Here is an 11173-nt window from a genome sequence, read left to right on the forward strand (position 1 = left end):
TGAACCATTTTGTACAATGTTCTTTGAGCAAATAAATGAAAAGTATTGTATAATATTCACGTGTATTTCTTGACTCCTCACGTGTGTGTCCTTGCGGCTGGATGTTCAATAAGGGTATTTTATTAAAACGACTCCCGATTTTAGAATTGACACCACCCTTTCCCCCCATTGATTTCAGTACTAAGTTTGACACAAACGACATGCAGTACCAAAACAGGAAGTCGCAAATAAAACTAGCTAGGTGACTTTGCTAGCTAGTGTTCGTTCAATCATGCAACGATGTTTAAAAACGTGTTTCGATCTGATTTTCTAATTAGGACCGCACATGTCATCCTAACATGGGTTATTACACTGATACTATTCTTGCATGACACCGGTAAGTTAGCTTCTCTTCGAGGCGAACCATATTGATTAGCCATTTAGCTAGCTAACGTTAGCTTACCAGGCAACAGAGACTGGAGACTGTCACATTATGACAACAATACTATTGATAGCTTGCAGGCTAGATAAAGTAGTTGCTCTCAGCCATATATTTTAGTCACAACGAATAAAATAGTAATTTTAACAACACAATTTTCCACGTGTTGGATTTATGTGGTGTTTAAGTGAGTTTATATCTTGCCTGTTAAGATCTCCGAAGACAAAGAGAGAATGGAGAGTTGATGCAGCCTGTAGTGTTTTCCTTGCTAGTCCTGCTGTCAGTGATGCTGTATTTCACTGTCTCTCTGATGGACCCGGGCTTTGTTCTTTCTGACAGTGTCAAGGTGAGCCTTAACCCCCATCAACCCTCCCCCAAAACCCCTTCTAATAAGATGTATTCCATACTGATGTTACATTATATTTGCTTTGAATGTGTGAGTATGCCCAGGGCTCAGGTGAAGAATTGGAGGAGATGATCCCTCAAAACCCCATACCTCGCCTGCGCCGGTGTGGCTACTGTCTGCTACAGGTAGAATACCATCCAGTTGCAGTTAGATCATTAATAACATAACTACAATCTTGGATCACAGATGAGATGACATATTGGGGGTGTGCTATGTTGTTGTTAGTATGTATGACTCCTTGTTCTCTCCTCTTTGTCTCAAGCAGCAGCCCATGAGAGCTAAGCACTGCCAGGCCTGCAAACATTGTGTGCGGCGGTTTGACCATCACTGTCCGTGGATAGAGAATTGTGTGGGTGAGAGAAACCACCGCTGTTTCATCATCTATCTGGCTGTTCAGCTGCTTGCTCTACTCTGGGCATTCCAGATTGCTTGGTAAGTGTGGGTGATTTAACCTGATGAAAGTAGCTATGAGGTATTATTATTGCGATGTAGATTAAATACTATTTGTCCCACATACGCAATAGTTCTTGTTGTATTATTGATGTCAATATCATTTGATGTACTCTGTCTTTCAGGTCAGGTTTCCATTCTTCTGGCACTTGGAAACTGTGGCTCATTGTGAATGGGTTTCTGCTTGCAGCGCTGTGTGTTGTAGGTGTGTTGTCCTTGGTGGTGGTCCTGCTCCTGGGCTGCCACCTCTATCTGATCTCCATCAACTCCACCACCTGGGAGTTCATGTCCCGCCACCGGATCTCCTACCTGAAGAGCTACAGTGACGAGGAGAACCCCTTTGATCGTGGCATTCTCTGTAATCTTTGGGACTTCTTCTGCATGTGCCGAACTGTGGTGTGGGAGCAGGTGTACTACAGAGGGAGCCACAATCACGTCTGACCTCACTCTACAGACAACATGCCCATACCAGGCTATAGGATTAATCCAGGGTTGTGGCACCGCGTAGGCCTTCCATTCTGCTTCCCCCATCATTTTGATTTTTTGCAAAGTTGAAGTTGCCTAATGTTTTGATATTTATGTAATACATGGTCCTAGGTATTTTGTATTGTTTTGTTTAACTGAGTGACAGTTTATCGTGAGTTATTGAGTATGCTATTTTGCCATGTTGAACTAATGATGTACTGTAATATTGAAAGGTGTTGATCAAAAATGTTATGCATTAACTTTAGTACTCTGTTTTATAATATGTTGAAACGTTAGAATTTTTACCTGTATTCTTTGATAAAACTTTTCACTCTTTCATTAATTGGAAATAATGTATTCATATTTTTGTATTTATTGACATAGACAACACAATAAAACACTAATGATTTCAATGAATATGCATTCATTTTGTCTCATTTACATTTCTTTGTGGTAATCCACATACATTCATACAGTAATGCATAATTATTAGCAGCAACTATTGAACTGTTTTAATAGCAAAATAAATACTATTTCTATCATAATCAACTATCAGCCTCTCACTTCACAATCTCACTCGTTATTGCATTAAGTGCTCAATCCCACAATATTGGTTTATTCATAAATATGGCTACCTTATTTAATGGCTTCTCTCATGAAAATGTCTACATAAAACTAAGTTCACAACAAGTGTGCCATGCACATTTTAGTCACTCTAAAAATAATAAATTGGCTGGTAGGTAGAAGGTAGATATGTTAGTAGGAGTTAGTAGTTAAACACACATCGGTAGGGAATAACTGGACCCAGGTATGAGAACATGGAATTTTTCATCTTCACACAGAACAACATTTTGAAAAGACATATTGTAACAGGAATAAACAGCCTTTTTCATTTGCTCAGTCAAGGCAGTGGGCAAAGCCTCTCACAGTGATGCATAGAAATGGCAGCGTGTACCTCTCTGAAGGGAACAGTTATCTGATAATAGCAAAATAAGCAAAGGCCACAAAGCATGCTCAAATTCTGTCCACATTAGACCTCTCATCAAATCCTTTATGTTTCTTAGATGGCAGCCAATTTTATTTGAGTGAAATCCAGAGCATTACACACTAGTGTTAATGTTTGGATGTCACTGGGTACTATAAACAATGAAACAGTCATAGAACCTGGCCGTCAGACAAATTCATGGCACAGAAATACCAGGGTTGCATTCAAATTACTTTCCACTTGCAGATATCCCATATCCTGCTTGGTTGGGTTTGTTGATGATGGCTTTTGATGGAAGTGAGGACAGTCCGCCTCATCTACATGTACCATTGGGGCGAGCTACATTCAGTTATTGTCAGTTATGAAAAGGTTGTGCTATGGAACTGTTCATGCAACCGTTTCATGAGCTGGATGCAACCCTGGTCTCTGATTGCTTCATCCATGCAGGGCTGAGAAGTCAAAATCTGCGAAGGCCTCCTGCTGCTCAGGGGAGAGGCTGCAGGACACGGGAGGAGGTGACAGGATCGGCTGGAGACTCGTGAACTCGCTGTCAAAGTTACTGACATCCACAGACTCCTTAATTTTTGGCAGGAACGGAGGTTTCACTTTTTTAGCTAGCAGTGCATCCCAGTCTATAGTCTGTTTGTCAAATAGATACAGTGCATATGGGTTAAATTGCAAAATATAAGTTATTTTCCTACAAGCATCTCAAAGATAAGGTTGATGCATTTACAGTATATCTAAAAGCATTGATTGAATATTATTTGATTTGAACTAAATTACCTTGAAGAATTTCTCTCCCTTGACTTCATTTGCGTCCCCTTCTCCGGCTCCCAGCCTTTTCTCTGGATTCCTCTTAAGAAGCTGCAGGGAGGAGGGGTTTGATTAGGGATCAGCATGTACAGACAGGGGGATGGTTCAAAACAAATACTGATATTTTCATAACAAAACTATTTCTGAACGGTTTCCAAATATATAAAAACTATGAGAGACAGAATGAGCAGAGAAAGGGGAGGTTGTTACCTTTTGAATGATGGAGATGGAGTCTGGAGAGAGGCATCCAGGATACTGAACATCATCATTAACTATGCTGTCAAACACCTCCTCTTCATCTTCTCCTGGGAATGGAGACTGGCACAAGATGGAGAGGGGGAAGCCTTTATTCTGATATACGACCACCAGTCATTGAAACTATAAAGCATTACATTTCTGTGTATTTGTGCTGTTATTATTTGTTGTTGTTGTTGTTGTTTACAAAAATCTATGACTGTGTTTTATGGAGTGTGTTTCTGGTCTGTTGATGACTTACTTCTCCAACAAGCATCTCAAAGATAAGGACGCCCATGCCCCACCAGTCCACAGCTCGTGTGTAGTTATCATCAGTAAGCACCTCAGGCGCCAGGAACTCTGGGGTTCCACAGAATGTTGATGTCCTGTCGCCATGCCCCATCCCTGCCAGTACAATAACAGATGGAGCAGAATTTAACTAAACGCTCACACACATACAATTTGTCATATGTAATTTCCACACATAACCACAAACCCTGTCGTAAGATATAATAAACCATAATTTTACCTTCTTTACAAAGTCCAAAGTCTGTGATTTTAACAAATCCGTCTGCATCCATCAGCAAGTTGTCTAACTTCAAATCTCTATGAAAAACACATGCAAATGAAATAAGCTGTAGCCAGAGCTGTATTAAGTGCTAGTTAATATGACTCATAGACACAACTCACCGATAAACTATCTTATTCAGATGCAGGAACTCTAGACCCAGCAAAACACAGGCTGAGTAGAACCTGTAACACAAAGAAAATACACATTTGCACTGTCCAAATTGTTTTTTAATGGCACGTGCATGTGTGTGTGTGTGTGTATGTGTATGTGCTTGTCGGGTAAAACTCACCTGGTCTGCAACTCAGAGAAGACGTTATTATGAATGTGAATCATGAGGTCTCCTCCTGGTGAGTACTCCATGACAAAACAAACATGCTCACTGGTCTGGAAACAGCCGTGCAGGTTGACCAGGAAAGGGTGCCTCGATGCATTGATCATCTCGAAGATCCTCCTCTCACACATAAGACTGTGAAGGCATCAAAAAGAGCATTTCTTACTGTAAATAAGTTATTATCTGTGGGTATCACTAATGTATTTGTGTAAGGTGAGCAAGGCTATTCATTGTATGGTATATGTCCTAATAAAGAACATTAACCTGTCCACTTCATCACGGGTTACAATATCCCTCTTCTTCAAGGCTTTAATGGCATAGAGTTTTCCTGTCTTCTTAAACTCAGCTAGAAGTACCTGGATAGGGTGAACATTGGCGTACATGAAGCAGTGGGCTGTGCAAAATCATATAGTACTGTAATATAATGTCGTGTTGGCAAAAAAGTCTGGACCTTTCCAAAGTGTCCTCTTCCCAGGACAGAGATACATTTGAAATCTTCCATCTGCATCCTTGTTCTCTCTGTGTAGTTTTCAATGGAGGACTGAAAAGAGACAGACGGATATGCTACGAAGGTAGAATCATGAACCAATCAAGGCCAGTCATTTATTCAAATAGCAAGTCTACCAATGCACTATATGCACTTTACTTTAACAAGATGACAATAGACTGGAACCACCATTTTATGTTTAGTGGAGCTGGTATGGGTGTTCACCTCTTTTTCTGTCAGAGTAGGCATAGGTGGTGTTTTCTGTGCTGTTGACACCGTGTTGGGGATGTTTCTTCCTTGGTCAACGCTAAACGTTTTAAATGCTAAACACTCCTCACTTATGTTAAGACTAATCACCGGCACTTCCCTGCAGATATAGAGAAACACAGTGATGGTCATATATTCAGGGAAATCATGCAATGGTAAAGATATTACATATACTCCCATAACCAAATATTCTTATAAATACACTACTCAAAATACTTATTTTACTGTATCTACTAAGTTCTTAATTGTGTTTCCATGGGCAGCACTGTGTTCTTTCTCACCCTGGCAGTAAGGGGGTTGACCGAGTGGCCTTATTGGTAGAAGGTGGGGGGTTGACCACAACATCAGAGGAAGTAGACGGACTTAAAGTGGTAAAGGAACATTGAGGCAGGACACTCATCATCAGATGACCCCATGTGGCAAAGTTCATGTTCATCTGGGCAGCACGAAGGAAGTTCTTCCCTGAGTGGAGGGACAGGAACACCCATCAACACTTATCATCAATAGTAACTTGAGTAGGTCTATTTGATCTGTGACCACAGCCAGGTTACATACAGTACCTTTCTCTTTTGTGAAAATGCACCTCTGACGCCTTAGTTTGGGTTGGCGCTCAATCACAGGGTTGACAAACGTAATCTGCAAAGCCACCAGAAAAACAAGTAGCTTGTTACATATGGGTATCTGGTTGATCGACCGAACTCTGGCAAAGCCATCTCACATTCAGAAATATAAAGGAATCAGACCTCAGTGAAGAGTGTTCCCTGGGGCTCCAGGCACAAACACAGGGTATGTTGTTGGTTGTCCAGGAACTCTTCCAGGCGCAGGTACTTGACTGCACACATCACCCTCCAGTCTTGCCAGAAGATCCCAATCTCCAGCTCCCGAGACTGGGGGGCACAAAGATGAAATACATGTGCAATCTCCCAACTGAGAAATGATATGGTATTTTACCAATACAGGCACTTTCAGACTATGTACAACAATTCCATAGAGTTCCCATACAACCAGTTATGTGAAGTACAATGGTTCCTCCTGGTGTTCAGTTAAAAGAACTCTGCCTCAACCAGTCACCTCTCCCACTTCAACTGGTTGTATCAATTGCCCACTCCATTGACACTACTTACCCGCTCCAGTTGGATGCTGAAGTTTTGTCTCCAGGCCTGCTTGCTCAAAGGTCTCCAGTGGGTGCGACCCACCACTCTGTTATCCAGTTTCAACACTGCACTTATCTCCACTGCCAGACAGAAAGTCTGATATTACTGTCCTATACTGTACTTCCATGACTACAATAACATTTAGGAGACATGGTTCTACAGGTGTAGTACTTTTGATATTCAAATGCAACAACCATAGCTTCAACACAAAGTCACTGGCCCTCTGGGCACTAACCCTAATACCATACAGACGCAGTACACTCCCCTGCAGAAGAGGAGGTAGTGGATGTTGAATCTAACACTAAAGAGCTGTGTAGGGCTAATGTCCTTTATATGGGGACTTACAGGAGAGGTTTTCTGTGTGATCAGGTTGGCTGTTGACATGGAAATCTGGTGGGCTCTCCGGAGAAGACGATCCACTGGTTATTTGGCCTCGTCCTGGCAGTGATTTCAGCAAGTCCTCACATCCCAGAAGCATGACCTCAAGTGTGCCTGTAAAATATTACATGTATCAGGAGAACAGGCCTTAAAATAAACATGATCATTCTGCTTTTACATTAGATCCATAAACAGACATAAAATACCTGTAAGGTTTGAAGAGAGTAGTTACCTGTTAGGGAGGCCGCCTTGAGAAAGGATGAGGAGGTGGAGGAGGGGAAGGAGCAAAGTAGGCAATTTTGCTGTTGTCCCTCCTGGGGTGGGGATACTGTAGGGAGCCCCTTTTTGGTGACAGGCTCCCGGAGAGCCTCCTGAGATGACTCACCCAGGCGGTGATCCAGAGAAAGTCGCAGAAGATCTAGCTTCTGAGAAGAGTCTTGCACACGGGACCGGGCCTGGTAGAGAGATTTATGCACTTTCTCATATATGCATAGCATAGGCACAAAAAAAAAAATTCTAACCAAGACTCTTTCCACTCTCAAACGAACTAATTGTACAAAATATTCATTAGTCCCTCTGAAATTATACTAATTTTGTAGGTTGTTTTTAGAATGTTTTCAAATAGAATTGTAAAACAATAAAAAATAGTTTATAGATACATCCTAGCTACCCCACCTCAGCCAGGGCTAATTGGTCCTGGGATGGCAGCTCCTCAAGCTGCTTCACCACATCCCTGGCCACCTTCACCACCTCTGTCTCTCTCTGGACATAGTGTTTTAACTCAGCCACATGGATGTCCAGGGGATTTACACCCACTGGGGTACTTCCTTCTGGATCAATGATGCATGAAAAAACAGGCCAAGTTCAGACTTAGACTGCATAGAGAAAGCATTATGATATATCCTCACATAGGTAATACAGTTGTCATTTTCAGTGGTGTTACATTTTTCATAATCATACCAGCATATAAAATAGCAAGCAAAACAAACACTGGAACTACAGAGCATCGGAAAGTATTCAGACATTTTTTCCACATTTTGTTATGTTACAGCATTATTCTAAAATTGATTAAATTGTTGTTTTTTCCTCATCAATCTACAGACAGGAAAAACAGGCTTTTAGAAATTATTGCAAATTAATCAAAAATAAAACACTGAAATATCACATTTACAATAAGTATTCAGACCCTTTATTGAGTACTTTGTTGAAGCACCTTTGGCAGCATTACAGCCTTGTGTCTTCTTGGGTATGAGGCTACAGGCTTGGCACACCTGTATTTGGGGAGTTTCTCTCATTTTTCTCTGCAGGTCCTCTCAAGCTCTGCCAGGTGGGATGGGGAGCGTCATGGAACAGCTATTGTCAGGTCTCTCCGGAGATGTTCGATCAGGTTCAAGTCCGGGCTCTGGCTGGGCCACTCAAGGTCATTGAGAGACTTGTCCCAAAGCCATTCCTGCGTTGTCTTGGCTGTATGCTTAGGGTCATTGTCCTGTTGGAAGGTTAACCTTCCCCCCAGTCTCAGGTCCTGAGCGCTCTGGAGCAGGTTTTCATCAAAGATCTCTCTGTACTTTTCTCTGTTCATCTTTCCCTGAAAGAAAAACATTCCCACAGCATGATGCTGCCACCATCATGCTTCACCATAGGGATGGTATTGGTCAGGTGATGAGCGGTTCCTTGTTTCCTCCAGACGTGACGCTTGGCATTCAATCTTGGTTTCATCAGACCAAAGAATCTTGTTTCTCATTGTCTGAGAGTCTTTTAGGTGCCTTTTGGTATAGTGCAAGTGGGCTGTCATGTGCCTTTTACTGAGGAATGGCTTCCATCTGGCCACTAATACTGTAAAGGCCTGATTGGCGCTGCAGAAATGGTTGTCCTTTTGGAAGGTTCTCCCATCTCCACAYAGAAACTGTGGAGCTCTGTCAGAGTGACCATCGGGTTCTTGTTCACCTCCCTTCTCCCCCGATTGCTCAGTTTGGCCGGGTGGCCAGCTCTAGGAAGTCTTGGTGGTTCCAAATTACTTCCACTTAAGAATGATGGAGGCCACTATGTTCTTGGGGAAAATGTTCTGTACTCTTCCCCAGGTCTGTGCCTCGACACAATCCTGTCTCTACAGACAATTCCTTTAGACCTCATGGCTTGGTTTTGGCTCTGACATGCACTGTCAACGGTGGAACTTTATATAGACAGATATGTGTCTTTCCAAATCATGTCCAATCAATTGAAATTACCACAGGTGGACTCCAATCAAGTTGTAGAAACATCTCAAGGTTGATCAATGGAAACAGGATGCACCTGAGCTCAATTTCGAGTCTCATAGCAAAGGGTCTGAATACTTATGTAAATAAGGTATTTCTGTTTTTTATTTTAATAATTTGCAAAAKATAAAACATGTATTTAATCAATTTTAGAATAAGGCTGTAACATAACAAAATGTGGGAAAAGTAAAGGGGTCTGAATACTTTGAATGCACTGTACCTAACAAATTATAGTAAGATACAAGACAGTAACCTATCTGATGGCAGTTCAATCCTGATAGCATTTTAAATTCTGTGCAAAGATGTGGATTGAGTTAACTGTATATTGTAACCATGATCACCTAACTAAACTGTACCATAAAGCTCTGACCTCCATGATTGGTGCTGTCATGGTTGCTGCTCCCATCCCCAACACCAGTCTGGGTGACTTTGATAATCTGCATTCGGATCAGCTCGATCTTGGAACGGCTGTCCTGCAGCATCTGCTGAGCTGTAGACAGCATCTCCAGATCCTGGAAAGTGATAATAACACTAACACAATGATGCGGAAACACACCCAGTCCAGTACAGTACACCTGAACAAAACKTGCTCCATGTTGATTGATCCAAGAAAATAAATACTCTGATAGTCTGTCTGACTCATAAAATAGTGGTGAATGAGAAACTAAAAAACAAGAAGCATCTGTGTAAGTCTCAGCTCTGCCAGTGTCCAATCTGAAAAAAGGGATGTATGAGCTAAAATAATAATACAAACATGCCTAAACCAGGTGAAAACAGTAGTATGACCATGCACTTCACTAACCTCGGAGCACTCCTGTCTCTCCTTGCTGAATAAGGGCTAATTTGTCATCCTCTTGGCCACAGGAGGGCTTCTCACATTGTACCTCTCCACCTTCKCTATCCTTGAAAACACAACAAGTCCTCTGCTGTTGTTGTTGCAGAGCATCAGTGGCAAACAAGCAGGCAGGGTTTCTCCTGAAGCTGCTTTACATCTTGTGAATCTGGTCACACAGCAGTCTTTCCTTGTGTTTGTTTTCGCCTCTCTGCTGACTGCTCTGCAAAATCCCTCTTCCACTGCATCCTGTTCGCCTCTTCTTTCTGTTACTAATCACTCTCTCACCCCTCCCTCTCTCTCTCACTGTGTTTTTCCTGTGTCGGCTTCCTGCAGGGGTGGCAGGGATCCCTCTGCTGTGCCAACACTGCTGTTAGTCTGAGTGCTGATGTCCCTGTCCAGGCTCAGCATTGGCCAGCGCAGAACCACATGTTCCTCTCTGTCACCAACCAAAGACAAACACAGAGACGCTCTCCACAGGACAGGCAGAGAGCATCCAGCTAGAGCCTTTCTAAACCCATTCCAGCATGGGTGAGCGCCTGGGACATACATCAAACGCTCCTGGGAGTCAGCTGCAGCTCTTTATGCAGAAGGACATGTCTTTATGTCCAGTTTTAAATGGGATGCATGCAGTGTAATAATTGTAAAAATATGTGCACTTATAAAATAGCTTTATGTTATAATTTTTACACTATGCTAGGAGAAGTGTGGGATAAGATTGATGAGCACTGGGTGACAGATGTAAGAATGAGCAATGAATTATGATGTTCAGCTAAACGTTGGCAAGGCAGCCAGGGACCAAAATTTATTGTATTATGGACCATCAAATCAGGTGACTATATGGTTGATTTTGCAAATACGGGCACTTTTGGATGTTAAATGTTATTGAAAATGAAACCTCTTGAACTGCTTTTTATCTATCTGAATATTTTCTTCACTCTGTCTGGAAACAAGATCTAATAGTGGCTGAGACCATTCTATTTAAGAATATAACAATATTTATTGGTTACCCCAAATACCAGAGGGAAAATGTCACTACCACCACGTCATAAGATTTGCTATTTTAGTTGAAAAGAAAATTACAGAAATTGTTCATATAACATTTCAKGTTTTTTTTAGATCATGTTTTT

The 11173-nt window shown here is 41.8% G+C and overlaps 2 protein-coding genes across 5 annotated transcripts; one reads left to right on the plus strand and one right to left on the minus strand.

Moving 5' to 3' along the window:
* The first annotated feature begins 185 nt into the window (after nucleotides 1–185).
* LOC111974540 (palmitoyltransferase ZDHHC12-B) lies at nucleotides 186–2156 on the plus strand. Of its 4 annotated transcripts, none has more exons than XM_024002299.2 (5): nucleotides 186–376; nucleotides 631–764; nucleotides 860–949; nucleotides 1087–1256; nucleotides 1400–2156. In XM_024002299.2, exons 1-5 carry the CDS (start codon nucleotides 280–282, stop codon nucleotides 1713–1715), a joined length of 807 nt encoding a protein of 268 aa, XP_023858067.1. In that variant the 5' UTR covers nucleotides 186–279; the 3' UTR covers nucleotides 1716–2156. The 4 variants fall into 4 exon arrangements, with proteins under 4 accessions (XP_023858067.1, XP_023858069.1, XP_023858068.1 ...); XM_024002301.2 differs by having other exon boundaries at nucleotides 869–949; XM_024002300.2 differs by having other exon boundaries at nucleotides 187–376; nucleotides 1090–1256.
* LOC111974539 (serine/threonine-protein kinase N2) lies at nucleotides 2095–10599 on the minus strand. Its single transcript, XM_024002298.2, has 19 exons — nucleotides 10014–10599; nucleotides 9582–9723; nucleotides 7635–7789; nucleotides 7192–7414; nucleotides 6927–7073; nucleotides 6552–6661; nucleotides 6171–6314; nucleotides 5988–6063; nucleotides 5709–5889; nucleotides 5386–5527; nucleotides 5125–5214; nucleotides 4938–5029; nucleotides 4632–4808; nucleotides 4462–4524; nucleotides 4301–4377; nucleotides 4034–4176; nucleotides 3748–3855; nucleotides 3508–3588; nucleotides 2095–3363 (listed from the first exon to the last, which is right to left on the minus strand). Exons 2-19 carry the CDS (start codon nucleotides 9712–9714, stop codon nucleotides 3160–3162), a joined length of 2346 nt encoding a protein of 781 aa, XP_023858066.1. The 5' UTR covers nucleotides 9715–9723; nucleotides 10014–10599; the 3' UTR covers nucleotides 2095–3159.
* Between the last annotated feature and the right edge of the window lie 574 nt (nucleotides 10600–11173).

This window comes from Salvelinus sp. IW2-2015, linkage group LG15 (genome assembly GCF_002910315.2).
Source record: "Salvelinus sp. IW2-2015 linkage group LG15, ASM291031v2, whole genome shotgun sequence".
NCBI classification, from domain to species: domain Eukaryota; kingdom Metazoa; phylum Chordata; class Actinopteri; order Salmoniformes; family Salmonidae; genus Salvelinus; species Salvelinus sp. IW2-2015.

Excerpts from the sequence above, each read along its gene's own strand:
- LOC111974540 (XM_024002299.2), top strand. The coding sequence starts at position 280 with ATGTTTAAAAACGTGTTTCGATCTGATTTTCTAATTAGGACCGCACAT. Across the intron at positions 950-1,086 it reads GTGGCTACTGTCTGCTACAG|CAGCAGCCCATGAGAGCTAA; the intron begins GTAGAATACCAT and ends CTTTGTCTCAAG. Across the intron at positions 1,257-1,399 it reads TGGGCATTCCAGATTGCTTG|GTCAGGTTTCCATTCTTCTG; the intron begins GTAAGTGTGGGT and ends TCTGTCTTTCAG.
- LOC111974539 (XM_024002298.2), bottom strand. The coding sequence starts at position 9,714 with ATGCTGTCTACAGCTCAGCAGATGCTGCAGGACAGCCGTTCCAAGATC. Across the intron at positions 7,415-7,634 it reads ACCAATTAGCCCTGGCTGAG|GCCCGGTCCCGTGTGCAAGA; the intron begins GTGGGGTAGCTA and ends TCTCTCTACCAG. Across the intron at positions 3,856-4,033 it reads TTGAGATGCTTGTTGGAGAA|TCTCCATTCCCAGGAGAAGA; the intron begins GTAAGTCATCAA and ends ATCTTGTGCCAG.